General features: G+C 46.0%; 1 protein-coding gene across 1 annotated transcript; it reads right to left on the bottom strand.

Moving 5' to 3' along the window:
* Positions 1 to 6760: 6760 nt before the first annotated feature.
* Positions 6761 to 8790, bottom strand: LOC119274603 (NEP1-interacting protein-like 1). Its single transcript, XM_037555318.1, has 3 exons — positions 8293 to 8790; positions 7812 to 7895; positions 6761 to 7251 (listed from the first exon to the last, which is right to left on the bottom strand). The coding sequence occupies exons 1-3, from the start codon at positions 8614 to 8616 to the stop codon at positions 6961 to 6963; spliced, it is 699 nt and encodes a 232-aa protein (XP_037411215.1). The 5' UTR covers positions 8617 to 8790; the 3' UTR covers positions 6761 to 6960.
* Between the last annotated feature and the right edge of the window lie 5307 nt (positions 8791 to 14097).

Genomic DNA, 14097 nt, shown 5'->3' with positions numbered 1-14097 from the left:
CCGTCGCCTCGCCGTCGCCGTCGCCCCGTTGTGAGCTCTCCCCCTCTAACCCCTCTCCCTCGCCCCCGGCGGCCACCATGGGCGCCGCCCTCCCCGAGCCCATACACACACACAAGCATGATGAACACACACACACATGTACATATGTATGAATTAATGCATGTATATATTAGTATATACGTATTTTGTATGTTTAATTAGTTTAGATTTTTTAGATTATTATTTTTTCACTAGTATATATGTATGAATGCATGTTAGATGGATATAATTAGTGTTTAATTATTATGGAATTTTTTTTATATAATGTTGTTTTTCAGTTTTTTAATGAATGTATAAAAGTTGTGTTTTCTGTTTTTAGTGTTAGATGCTTAATTAGTATGAAATAGCATATAGAATTTTGACATATGCAATGATAGCATAATTAGTGTTATATAGAAATGTTAGAAATTTTAGTTATCAAAATCCAATCATTAAAAAAATGTTACTTTTTGCGGGCATATAGCTAGTATTTGTTCTCGATGATGCCCGACCCGCATCCTCGCCGTCGACCCATCCGCGACGACGTCCGACTGACCCATGTCCGGGACTGGGCTCCGCTGGGCTGGCACTGGGAGGTGCTGCCTGGAGGGGCGCGCCGCTTGATGAGGAACTCGGCCCCGGGTCCCGTCGTCGACCCTGATCTCATTTGGTGGCGTTCGCGTGGGCCAGTTTCGGTGCGGAGGAAGCCGGCCCCGCCGGAGGTGGTACGTCGCCGTGTCAGGGAGGAGGACGAGCACGTCCATCGCTACATGGTTGCGTTAGAGGGCGGCAGGTTCTCCAATACCTGGCAGTTTCTTCAGGGATCTTACTTCAGCTATGATCCTGTGAGGGTTCCTTCTCTTTGGGTGTCCACCGCCCGCGCCGCAGGAACCGCGAGTGTCCTAGATTCTTCTGTAGTATTCGATCTTTATTAGCTACCTAGCCAGTGATGTACTCGATATATAATATTCAAGACGATGTATTCGAGATTATATATTATTCGAGATGATGTATTCGAGATTATATCTATTATTCGAGACGATGTATTCGAGATTATATCTATTATTTGGGACGATGTATTTGAGATTATATCTATTATTCGAGACGATGTATTCGAGATTATATCTATTATTCGAGACGATGTAATTTGAATACTAAATTGTTTTATATTTCTTTTGGCATAGTTAAATAAAAGCTATGGCGACAATACCGACAGAGAGGGAGAACAGACCATGTTCGATATAATACGCGGGCCAGATGATGATCAGAATGAAGAAGATTATGATGGCTCCGAATTTCTAAACAACACCGGAGAGGGTGATATGATATTCGATCGCGACGACCGAATTGATGAAGTCATGAACTACGATTATGACAACACCGGAGAGGTATATATATTTATATAAGCAGGCATCTGGTGATCATCACATGTTTTAAATGAGTTGAAGATATATTAACGAATCGATCTTTCTTCTTTCAGCCATCTGGATCGAGCAAATCTTCAGGCAACAGGACGAAACGAGGCCCGAACAAAAAGTTGAAGGAGGGCGTAAAGTATAATATCGAGGCAATCAAACCTAATGGCGAACCATTAGCGCCTAAGAAGATTGCGGACAAGTTCGTTCGTCAGTGCGGAGTTCTTGTGAAGGACCAACTCCCGATCTCCCTTCAAGAATGGAGAGAGCCAGCAAAGCCACGTCCAGATCTTACTTTTGTCGACGACAGACAAAAAAGTCTGCTTTGGGATACTCTCATGGAACATTTCACCCTACCAGATCATTTCACAGAAGCAGATGTGCAGAAAGTCAAGGACGCAGCTCTTAGGAAGATGGCGGTTGCATTCAAGAACCACAAGAATCGTGAATGGGACAAGTACGTCAAGGGAGGAAGGAAGACTCCAGTATTCAAGGGAACACTAGAGAATCAAAGTGCTCATTGGGACGATTTCATGAAATTCAAGGATTCAGAATTATCTAAGGAACGGTCAAGAATAAACAAGACCAATGCCGCAAAAAAGGATAAGTTTCATAAGCTGGGGCCAGGTGGCTATGCGGTGGGAATGCCTAAGTGGGATAAGTCTGAGAAAGAGATGCTGGATGCAAGTGTCACTCCAGAAACATTGAGCTGGCCCCCCAGGTGCAGGACTTGGTTCTATGCGCATGGGGGGAGTTGGACCCGAAGATAGGCAAAGTTTCCAAGAAGGCATGTCTGGACGGAGCCGAAGATAAGCTACTTGTTGCAATAGAAGAGGCTCGATCCGGGTTGTTCGAGCCCAACAGAGAGAACAACGAGCTTACGCGTGCCCTGGGAAATCCTGAACACCTGGGAAGAACACGAGGCATGGGCGCTATTCCGTGGTATGAGGGGTTTTCAGACTGGAACGCCAACTACAGAACCCGTGCGAGAAAGAATATTGCGGAGGAGAAGAAGAGGAAGATGGAGGAGGAGCAGAGGAAGCTCGACTATGAACGCCTTCAAGGCCTAGATTCAGCGCACGCGGACTTGGCAATCAAATTCCAGCGGCAGCAGGAGCAGATCGACTCACTTAGCCAGCAAAGGGGGTCTCAGCAGCTGCAGCAGCTAGCGGATGATCCAGCATTGGATACCACCGCCCCATCCATGCCGAGAAGCAACGTGGGTTCCGCCCCGTTTGACGCAATGCTGGATAGATACCCCATGGATGACATCGCGGAGAACACTAACCGCGAGCTACACTTCAAAATTAAGAACATATCCTTGAAGGTGGTGGACGGCGTTGCTTATACAAATTCCCCCGATGCAACCTTCCATTGCAACCGATTCCAGCAGGCTATGCTCGTGTCGTGGTTGATGAGGTGGTGGACCAATATTCGGGGCTAGAGCTTGACATTCCTGGAGGTGACAAGGAGCACACACTCGGAGATGCCAAACATCGTATCATCCTATGGAGAAAGGATTGCATCATCTTTCGAAGGCCACTGACACCGCGTCACCCGACTCCTTGTCGAAGTCCGCCACCGAGTCAGCAGACTCCCGCTCCTCCAAGTCCACCAACGCGTGAGGCCACTCCTCCTCCTCCAAGTTCGGCAAAGTGTCAGGCCACTCCTCCTCCAAGTCCGACACAGCGTCAGACGTCCACTCCTCCTCCAAGTCCGGCACAACCTTAGGACACTGCAAGTCCGGCACAGCTTCAGGCCACTCCTCCTCGTCCAACTCAGCCCCGTCAGCCGTCTCTGCCGCCTCAGCAATCGCAGAAGAGACACCCCGCAGCTATGGTGCGTAGCGGTACAAGTCGAGGTCATAGTACAGGAAGTACAGGCGGAGGCAAGCGATATAAATATGGTCCAAACCTCACTACTCCTCTTCCTGAGAGGGCTTACGACAGGACCGAGGAGCAAACCAATGCCATAGTGCGGGCAGAAGTCGAAGCCCATTTTGGACCGAAACCGCCACCGCCGCCAAGGGAGAAAGTGCCTGTGGAAGTAGTTGACCACTTCATTCGTATGGCTCAACCACCAGCTCCTAAGCCTGTTGACACAGACTATGAGCGCCACATCAGGAAGTTACATCGACAACGTCTATAGAAGGAGGCGAGCTCGAGCTCGAGCAAACAACAAGCAGCTGTCAAAAAAGCGGGAAAACCGTTGCCCAGCTGGGAGAACAGGCGGCGCAATCGACCCCCCGCTTGTTGTGCCGCCAACAACACGTGACAGTATGCGCACCCAATATTATTGTGGGCAAACAGTTTACGTTCCCGAGGTGGGCGATGTGGTAATAACCCAGGAGCATATAATGCAGGGTGAAACTCTCAACATCACTATTGGACAACTCCTCGAGATCGAGGACATGCCTGTGCTTACAGAGGAGGAAATAAAACGGAAATATGCCTGGGGCCAACCTTTGGTCAAGCCAGAAGAGGTCAAGAAGCTCCCAACGAGAATGTATGAATTGCATTAATGGTACATGGACATTACCAAGAGATCCGATCGAGAGTCCCTCATGGTGCAAGTCAAGAAGGATCATTACTACCATGAGAAACCTGTGACCGTTGAGTATTCTGAACTGTTTCAGTTATACAATCAAGACACACTCGACAAATCTATCGTCAGTTGCTATTGTCTGTAAGTGATTTCTTTCTGTAATTTAAGTCTCAAGCTAGCTGTAGTGATCCTTTTGATCAATCATTACCTGTAATTATCCTCACTATATTCTTTTCTGTGGTATTATGCAGGATGAAGATGTATGAAATGAGAAAAGATGGACGCTATGGCATTGGGTTCATTGACCCAAACACCGTTAATGAATACACATGGAAAATAAACAAGCATCATGAAAAGCAGGTAGAGGACAGCATGCTAGAGTTCTTGAAGCGCCTCAAATACAATGAAGATATACTACTTCCTTACAACTTCCAATGAGTCACACTTTCTTGTACTACAAATTTTCTGTTTTTGCCTACTAGCTAGCTACATGTTTTTGCTTACATATGCCCGCTTAATTAAGACATGCAAACGTGTGTGCATGCAGATTTCACTGGATCTTGTGTATCATTAAAGTTGACGCCGGAACAGTTCAAATACTGGACTCACTACTCAAAGCAAATAGTGACTATAACATCTTGTTTGGGATAGTCAACAGGTAATTTCAATCATTATTAACTATATATCTCGGCCTATTTAGTTCGTCATTTCATGATATGAACTATTTAATAACCCCTTTATTCATTTTCTTTGTCGGCGGGCAGGGCTTGGGCAAGGCTCATCAGCGTCACGGAAGGCGAATGGAAACGACAGCTGAAATGGTTTCGACCCAAGGTAAGTAATTAAGTAGTACTAGCTAGTTAGCTAGCTGTCATCTCTTTAATTATCATGCTTGATTAATTATTATCTGATCAAATTAAATTCCATTCTCGTAATAAAGGCCCTGAAGTAGGCGCAGGGGACTGATCTGTGTGCATTCTGCGTTTGCGAGAACATTCGCATGATGGCGTCCGAAAGGAGCAGATCTCAAGGACAGGAATGGGTACGCTTGTCAGAACACTATTCATAATTTTTACACCATTATCAATATCTAGTCACACAACTAATACACATGCATATTGATCTCCTTCTTAACAGTTCAAAGAGGTGCGGGACAAGCTCTTAGAAACGGAGCGCGTAGAAGCACTTCAAGAGGAAATAGCGGGATTTTTGCTCGACCAGGTCATAAATCCGAAGGGAGAATACTATTACCCGCTACCGCCCCCATCGACCAGGTCATGAACCACTTCCAATTGCCATCGTGCTTCGAAGGCACCAATTAGGCTAATGCCACTGGCTCCGAAGGCAACATGCATATGTAGGAGAAATTGTATATAGCTATACATGTGTGTATGTGTGAATTAATATGGTGGTTTGTGAGACATTGATGATATATATATGATTGGTTCTACTAGAAATTCTATTTATATATATATATATATATATATATATATATATATATATGCATAACATGTACAATGTGTAGTATCGTAAAATACCAGCAAACGAAAAAGAATTAAAATGAAAAACACAAAATTAAATGAAAAAGAAATCATAAAACCAAAAAAACCCCAAACATTTTAGTACCGGTTGGTGTTACCAACCGGTACTAAAGGGCTCCCGGCCCCCGGAGCTGGCTCGTGCCACGTGGTTGCCCTTTAGCACCGGTTCGTGCTGAACCGGTACTAAAGGGGGGGGCCTTTAGTGACCACACTTTAGTGCCGGTTATGAAACCGGCACTAAAGGGCCTTACGAACCGGTGCTATTGTCCGGTTCTGCACTAGTGCCAAGACGATTTCTTGCCTCCTAGCGGAGGAGGTTTCTACGGGCAAAATGAAGAAGGTGAAGAAGGCTATCAGAAGCATAGGAAGAAGAGTGACGTTGGTAGGAAGGCGTCGGCGGCTGCTTAATGGAGGATGCTCCGTCTTTTCGTCATCCATCTTCGATTGACGCGTCGATTTGGTGGCGTTCGGTGGTTTCGTTGAGGGTTTTGTTTTGACGTCATTCTGTGAAGGCTTGTGGTTGTTGTGTTTGTTGGGTTGACCGTGACGTCATGGAGTTTCTTTCTTAGCGAATAGTCCGCATGTCGTCTATATGTATCGGTTTTCGCCCGGTTTTCCGTTAATTAACCGGACAATTCTTTTCTTCTTAATTAATCAATGAGGCAGATCTTTTGCCTCTGTTTTGAAAAAAAAAGTGTGCTTCTCTTTTCACACCAACAACGTTCAGTTAGAGTGGCTATCAGGAGGACTTCAGTAGCTACAGGTCACTCGTTTGATTCTCCGGACCTCTTTTTTCAGTATTTTTACGTTGCATGTTACGAGAAAAACGTAGAGAAAAACACTTTGCACCTGGTGGGCTGGTCCAGTCGCAGCCGAAGATCCCGGGTTCAACCTGCTACCACATGGACAATCCTTGTTTGGAAACGAGCTCAAGGTTTAAAATAGATTGGGATCAAAAAGTTCGGTGTGCTGATTTTCTTTTTCTTTTTACAAGAAATCAGTGTGTTAGTTTCAGAGATTAAAAGTTCAAGATTCGATTTAATTTTTGTTTATAAGTTTAAGGTTTATTTTGAACCTTTTCCGCTTATAAGCCCACCGTTTTCAAAAACCGGGATGGGAAACAGCGAGTCGGTCGAGATAGATAGATTGCCTGTTTATTTTAAGCTTTCCTTGTGTCGTCTTGCAGTTCGTGTGCGCCCGGCGTGCGTGCAATAAATCAGAACGTGCAAACAATCTTCATCAGAGTAGTAGGAAGCCAGATCAGCCCCGAACAATTCTTCTTTCTTATCCACAATTCCACGTTCCCAATTCATTCACGCATCGCTACACAAGTGGCTTCTTTTGCCACCGGTCCCCTTACGGGCACCTGACGCACGGCGAACAATGACGATTTAATTTAGTTACAAGCAGGGGATCGGCCGGCCTACGGTGCCCGGCCGGGCTCAGATGTCTCGTCGGCAGAGCGGGCAGGAGGCGTGCCTGACGAGCCAGCGGTCGATGCAGGGCGCGTGGAAGACGTGCCGGCAGCCGGGCAGCCGCCTCGCCGACTCGCCCACCTCAAGGTCCTGCAGGCACACCGAGCAGCAGAGCGCCTCCCCGGCCTCGTCCACCGCGGTGTCCGCGCTGACCTTGATCGCCGGCAGCCGCCGGAGCGCGTGCGCCGGCAGCCCCCTCGCACCGCCGGTCTCGAACAGGTCGCTGGGCTCCGTGAACGGCGAGCTTATGGCGCTTATCTGCATGCCAATGTATGCGTGGTTAATTAATTATTAATGCTGACACTGACGGTGAAAATGAATTGTGCTGTGTTGACATACTGTTTTTTTTATCTTATCCTTGTGACATGATCTAAATTGTTGTGATCCACATGGAATAGAAAACGAGCGTAAAACCAGTGTTAGTTAACCATGCCGCCATCGACGCAAGATTCTTTAGCACTCGTGGGTGATGAGCTCACCTCACCAAGCGCGACTTATCAAGTGTGAATCAGTGAGTGGTCTACAAGATTTGCTCTAGGATAGCACCTCTGTAACTAACCATTTTTAGGCCGCTCTCTTGCGTGTGTATGGATGCTTTCACAAGAAATCCTTGTGTCTGAAGACAACAATAGCTTGTAGACAATGCAAATGAGCTATCACTGGCAGACAGTCACCTCATGATAGTAGAGTAAGTATGTATGCTGAGGGAGATTGGTTAATTAATTGGAGTGGTTGTCGTAAAGAGCCTTATTAAATACTGGTATTTAATCAAGCATGGTGCGCCATGATTTTCGTTCGAGCTGAGGTCGAGGCGCTACCTGACTCTGCACGGCGCTCTGCACCGCCGGCCCCACCTTCTCGCGAACCAGCCTCCCGCTCAGCAGGCTGAGGATGATGTCCACCTGCACGCCGTACAGTACAAACACAGTCAGTAATAAGCCTCCATAACTCAATGTACCTCGACATCACTAGCAAATGCTTAACAGTAGCCTCGTCAATAACAAAGTACAAATTCGATGCCGAGAGTCAACAGTCGACATCATTTTGTTGTTCTTATCTCCCGGCCATGCAAACCGAACCACGGGCCGCACCTAAATTGTCACCGGCGTCGAGCAAGCTTAAGCCGTCAGAGCGAAACAGAGACACAGAGTGCTCTGAGTTCTGCAAATTCGCCTCGTCTTGGAGGCGATCACGTTTCATCGTGGAAGGGACTGCTCCATTCCATGGAGAGCCGGACTCCGGCGTGGTGGTAAATAATGGAGAAGACAGAAGAGTAGGTGGCAATGCAGTACTACGTACCATGAAGAGGACGCTCCAGACGGAGGAGTCGCTGGTGTGCCAGAGGTCCCGCGACGACTCGGCGACCTCGATGGAGAAGACGGCGCCGGAGATGGCGCCGATGCCAGCGCCCCGCACCACCCCGCTCTCCGTCGCCAGCCCGATCACCGACCCCGACACCGCCCCAACCAGCGAGCCCACCGCGGCGAAGGCGCACGTCGCCACGACGCAGAGCACCTTGCAGGCCAGCTCAAGCGCCGCGGACCCCAGCCCGGGGCGACCGCCGGCCCATTGCCGAGGCTCCGGCGCGGACGAGCTGGGACTAGGGGACGCCGACGTGTCCATCACGGGAGGGAAACCGAGAAGCAAACTGTTGAACTCAACTGAACTGGAGCGAACTGACGACGCACGCACGCCGGTGACGCAGAGGGGAGACGATGAGTGGTGAGTGATGAGTAGGATGGTAGTGGAGACGAGGAGAGCGGGGTCGAGTGTATAAATAGCGGCGCGGGAACGTGAGAGGAAATCTGTGGTCGGTTCCGGTGGTGTGGCCGCCACTGGTTTTGATTTTGTCCTGTCCTCGTTGCGGCTGCGGCGTGGTGTGGGCCGCTTCTGCTCTCTGCTCTCTTCCGGTGGGTGCAGCGTACGAGCTCGTGCCTATATGTGACCTGTTTATTCAGCTTAACACCCGACCCCATCGTTTGGCGACTGTCACGGTATCCTGGGACCTGGATGAGTTAAGATGTCAGGCCCCAAGTCCATCATTTCTGAAGAACTAGAGTTAATTCCATTGTTCCTGCGTGCCAGGAGTCACAGGAGGCGTTGATCTGTCATCCGATGGCTCACCTTGGAAGATACCGGTTCGCCAGCAATGACTGTCCTCATCCCTTGATCTTCGATCTGACGGCTACTAGCTGCCACCGGCCGCTCTATAATTTTTCAACAAAGCCATGTGATTTGTTTTGCTTGTATTCGTCTTTCACCGAGTTGTAATGGCTATAGAGCAAACCCTCTTCCTCATTCTGGACCATGTTGATTTGTATCGGGTGCAAAACCCTAGCTCGCCAGTGGCGAGCTAACCCTACTTTGCCCTTTTCTAAGCAATAGAACCCTAGTTCGAGCTCTCCAATCTTCTCTGAAATTGAGTTATTCAGTGTTAAATTCCTCCATTCAGAACTTAGAGCTTCACAATTGGTATCGAGAGCCAGACGATTCTTGGCGGCGGAGTGATTTACGGAGGTTGGGAGACCGTAAATTCCCTCTGTGATTTCATTTCGATGGTGGCGGTGAGTAGCAGGGAGGTGGCTGAAGTGGCGTTGTCGGGCGTGGTCAAGATCTCAACCTGGTTGCCGAAGAAAAAAAATCGATGGTAAAACCCCAGCCATTGAGATCTGACCGCACTGGCAGCGAGTGTAGGCGCCGGTAGACAAAGGTACCTTAAATCCCACCCTTCTCAACCATGTGGTTTCAGTCATGACGTGTGTCGACGAATCAGGCAGCACATCAGACTTGGCGTTGGATTCGCTGGAGCTGGACATCAAGACACTGCAACGGGAGTGTGAGGAAGATCGCAAAGAGTACAAGGAGTTCCAAGCGACGGTCAACAAGAATTTTGCAACTATCCAGAAGAACTTTGAGAAAATCCAAGAAAAATTTTAGGCATTTGTTGTTGGATCCCGACCCAGAGGAAGAAACTGACAACATTTTTGCCCAGGGCAGTGTGCAGCGGAAAGACAACAACAACAACAAGTCCCCAATCGTGCCGGCAGGAAGGCCCAAGCAGCTGCAAGCTCCAACTCAACATTGAGTGCAACAGTCTGAGAAGCAAGTTCCCTCTTCAGTAGGAACAAAAACACTAAGAGATAGTTCAGGAAAGGAGCTCCATTATGGCACACCAAAAGTTCCTTACATGCACCCTAATTTTGGTAGCTCAAAAGGAGACCACAATCAAGCAGGAGGGCAAGTACAAAATCCAGCACATGTACTCATAGATGAGCTGGAGGAAGAAGGATGGCAAGAAGGGAATGCTAGAAGATCTAGACCTTCCACTCATGTTGACAATAGAAGAGCAGTTTTGACAATCAAGCCTGCTAACCTCAACATCACTGAATTTGATGGAGATGACCCTGACTCATGGATACATAATCCAGAGCAGTATTTTGCTGTTGCAAGAACTCCAATTGAGCACATAACTGAGTTGGATGTTTCTTATTTAAAAGGACCTGCAGTCCAATGGTGGAGAGGCACTCGTTATGCTCCAAGCAATGTCCCTTGGCACAAACTTTGTTCTTATCTCACTAAAAGATTTGCCCTAGACTCTGTTTGTGACATTGTTAGCACTTTTCATGCAACACAAAAGACTTCTACTTTTGCCATTTATGTGGAACAATTTGAAAGCTCATGAATGTTATGAGGTGGAAAATCCTGTCATTCCTACTGGCTATTATGTCACTAGCTTTCTGTCTGGTCTCAATCCATACATAAGGATTAAGGAGCCATGTAGAGTGTTTTAAACCCAGAGACATGCAAACAGTTGTGTGGTATGCTAGGAGAATGGAAAAAGGAACTATTCCTATTCAAGCTAAAACTTATGTCCCTCAACCAAACAGACAGGTAATATTTGATCAACCAAAACCACATGTGACATCTCCAATACAAAATAGGAACACAGTGATACAATAGACCAAGGAAAACCAAGTTTGCTGCAAATATAAATAACCTTGGGTACCTGAGCAAGTATGTAAAATGAGCCAGAGAGCTCAAATGTAGGCCCTGCAAGCTCGGGATACAGACATGTCTAAAACTATCTATGTCACTGACTTTGAGGACCCTGACCTAGAGCACACTGAACCTCCTCCTGATGGCATGGTCTTACAGGTCTCTATGCATGCTGCTATGGATATTGGGGTAGCTAGGAATACGTTCACTCTCACAATAAAGCTGGGCAACACTACTACTAGTGCTCTGGTTGATAGTGGTAGTACCTCCACTTTTGTTTCACCAGATATGGCAGCAAAATTACCAACCACAGCAATCCCTACACCCAAAGTTAAAGTAGTTGTGGTGAGTGGAGGGATTTTATGGAGTGATTTCACATCACACATCTGTCCTTATGCAATATAGGGAAATCAATTTTCTGACACATTCAAAGTGTTGAAACTAGCGGGATATGGTATGATCTTGGGAGTAGACTGGCTTAAGAAATATAGTGATATATCGGTTGCTAGACTGATATATTGGTCAGACTGATAAATACCAACGGTATTCACTTATCTTATCAGTTTGACCCCGATAAGCGATAAATCTACTGATTTATCGGCTTACCGGCCGATTTTTGAATAATGACTTGGAGACTTTGCATTAACTACAAAAAACTTAATTCTGTCACAATTAAAAACACCCCATACATGTGATAGAAGGTCTCTTGGCACAATTAAAAGGAGCAATAATAATTTTCAAGATTGACTCGGAAGTGGTTACCACTAGATCGGGATGGCAGAGAAAGACATCCACAAAACTGCTTTTTCAACTCTCCAATGGCATTTTGAGTATCTAGTGATGTATTTTGGCCTCACAAATGGCCCTCCTACCTTCCAGGCCCTCATGAATATGTTGTTTGATCATTTAAATTTTGTGGTAGTCTTCTTTGATGACATTTTATAGTATTCAACAAGTCCTTGAAGGAGCATAAAGAGCACCTGATTGCAGTCTTTGATATTCTCCAAGCCAATGAGCTACATGCCAAAGTGTAAAAATGCTCCATTGGACAATCTAAAGTGGAATATCTAGGGCATGTTATTAACAAACAAGGAGTGTCCACTGATCCATAAAAAATTCTAGCAATTTAAGAATGGCCATCGCCTACTAATGTCATTGAACTAAGGAGTTTTCTAGGATTAAGTGGGTACTACAGGAGGTTCATTCAGGGTTATGGCATTATCTGCAGGCCCCTCTTTGACTGCCTCAAGAAAGATGCATTTTCTTGGAAGGAGGAACAAGAAAAGTCCTTCCTGACTGTGAAAGAAAAGTCAACTAATACACGTGTACTAGCTCTACCTGATTTCACTAAACCCTTCACCTAGAGGCTGATGTCAGTGCCTATGGACTGACAGTTGTGTTAATGCAAGAGGGCAAACCTATCTCTTACTTTAGCAAAACTATCGGGCCCAAGGCAGCAACCGCTTATGGCAAAGAAGCCTTAGCAATTATCAAGGCTGTCAAGAAATGGAACAATTACTTCTTGGCCACTTCACTAATAATCAGAACATACCAAGAAAGCCTCAAATACATTCAGGAGAAGAAGTTAACTAAAGGTATTCAACACAAGTTACTACTAAAATTACTGGGATACAACTTCAAAGTGGAATACAAGAAAGTGAAGGAAAATAAAGCTGTTGGTGCATTATCTAGAGTCAAGTAAATGGTCTCTACACTCACTATTAGTGAAAACACTCCTACATGAGTTAAAGAGGTGGTCAAAGCTACAAGGGATGGCAACAAAGTGACGGAACTCATAGCTAATATACTAGCAGCAAAGACAATAGCACTGCCTATTCTTCCAAAAATGGAATTCGAAGATTTCACAATAAAATTGTGGTAGGCATAGCAACTTCTCCCATACATGACATTTGAAAACCTTACATAATTATGAACTAGGGGGCCACTCTGGAGAGAGATAGCAATCTACCATAGAGTGAAACTTGTATTCCACTAGCACGGCCTCAAACAAGATGTTATTGCATTTGTCAAGCAATGCTAGTGTGCCAAATCAACAAAGCAAAACATTCTCCTTATCCTGGCCTCCTAGAGCCCTTGAATGTTCCTGACTTTGCATGGATACACATTATTATGGATTTCATAGAAGGATTGCATGTGTCTGAAAACAAAGATTTGATACTAGTGGCCGTGGACAGATTTACCAAATATGCACACTTCATCTACATGAAACATCCTATAATAGTGCAATATGTGGAAAGAGCATTCTCTGATACAATCTTCAGGTTACATGGTATGCCCCTGGTCATACTAACTTAGAGACAGGATCTTCACAAGTCACTTATGGCAGCAATTGTTCAAGTCCCTCAAGATCAAGATACACATGAGCACAAGCTACCACCCACAATCTGATGGTCGGACTGAAAGAGTGAATCAATCATGTTTAGAAAATTACCTCAGATGCATGTGTTTTTGGTAGCCGAGAAAGTGGCATGGGTGGTTGGCTCTAGCTGAGTGGTTGTACAATGCAAGTTTCCGCACTTCTCTCCAAATGACCCCCTTCCAAGCTCTGTATGGTTTTCCTCCCCCATGGCGGTAGAATCAGCTCTTCCTGACACCATATGTGAGGATAGTGACAATCTCCTTCGAAACAGAGAATTCACACTGGAAATCATCAAGCAAAATTTGCTCAAGGCACAGAGCAGAATGAAACACTATGCTGACAAGAAAGAAAGGAAAGGGAATTCTCTGTGGGGGGGGGGACATGGTCTAGCTAAAATTTCAGCCCTACAGGCACAGTTCTCGTAGTTTGCATAGGCACTCAAGCCCCGCTCTAAGTTTTATGGTCCATTCAGAGTTCTGCAAAGGATTGGAAATGTTCCTTTTAAGATGCTACTACCTGAAGGATGCCAGTTACACCACACTTTCCATGTTATCCAATTAAAGAATCATATTGGTCCCCATGTTGTTGCCTCTAAACACCTCCCTCTATGATGCCCTGATGGCATTATTAAGATGGAACTAGAAGCAATATTGGAAAGAGAGCTCATTCCTAGACAACAAGGCAATATCAATATTCCAGTGGTCAGGTGGTTGGTTAAATGGATCAAT

This window comes from Triticum dicoccoides, chromosome 1A, assembly GCF_002162155.2.
Source record: "Triticum dicoccoides isolate Atlit2015 ecotype Zavitan chromosome 1A, WEW_v2.0, whole genome shotgun sequence".
Lineage (NCBI taxonomy): Eukaryota > Viridiplantae > Streptophyta > Magnoliopsida > Poales > Poaceae > Triticum > Triticum dicoccoides.
This window is presented reverse-complemented; position numbering and strand designations above follow the sequence as displayed.

What these genes read in the sequence shown, in the direction of transcription:
- LOC119274603 (XM_037555318.1), bottom strand. Translation starts at nt 8,616, where the DNA reads ATGGACACGTCGGCGTCCCCTAGTCCCAGCTCGTCCGCGCCGGAGCCT. An exon ending in TCTGGAGCGTCCTCTTCATG is followed by an intron (nt 7,896 to 8,292) that starts GTACGTAGTACT and finishes TACGGCGTGCAG; the next exon opens with GTGGACATCATCCTCAGCCT. An exon ending in AGAGCGCCGTGCAGAGTCAG is followed by an intron (nt 7,252 to 7,811) that starts GTAGCGCCTCGA and finishes ATTGGCATGCAG; the next exon opens with ATAAGCGCCATAAGCTCGCC.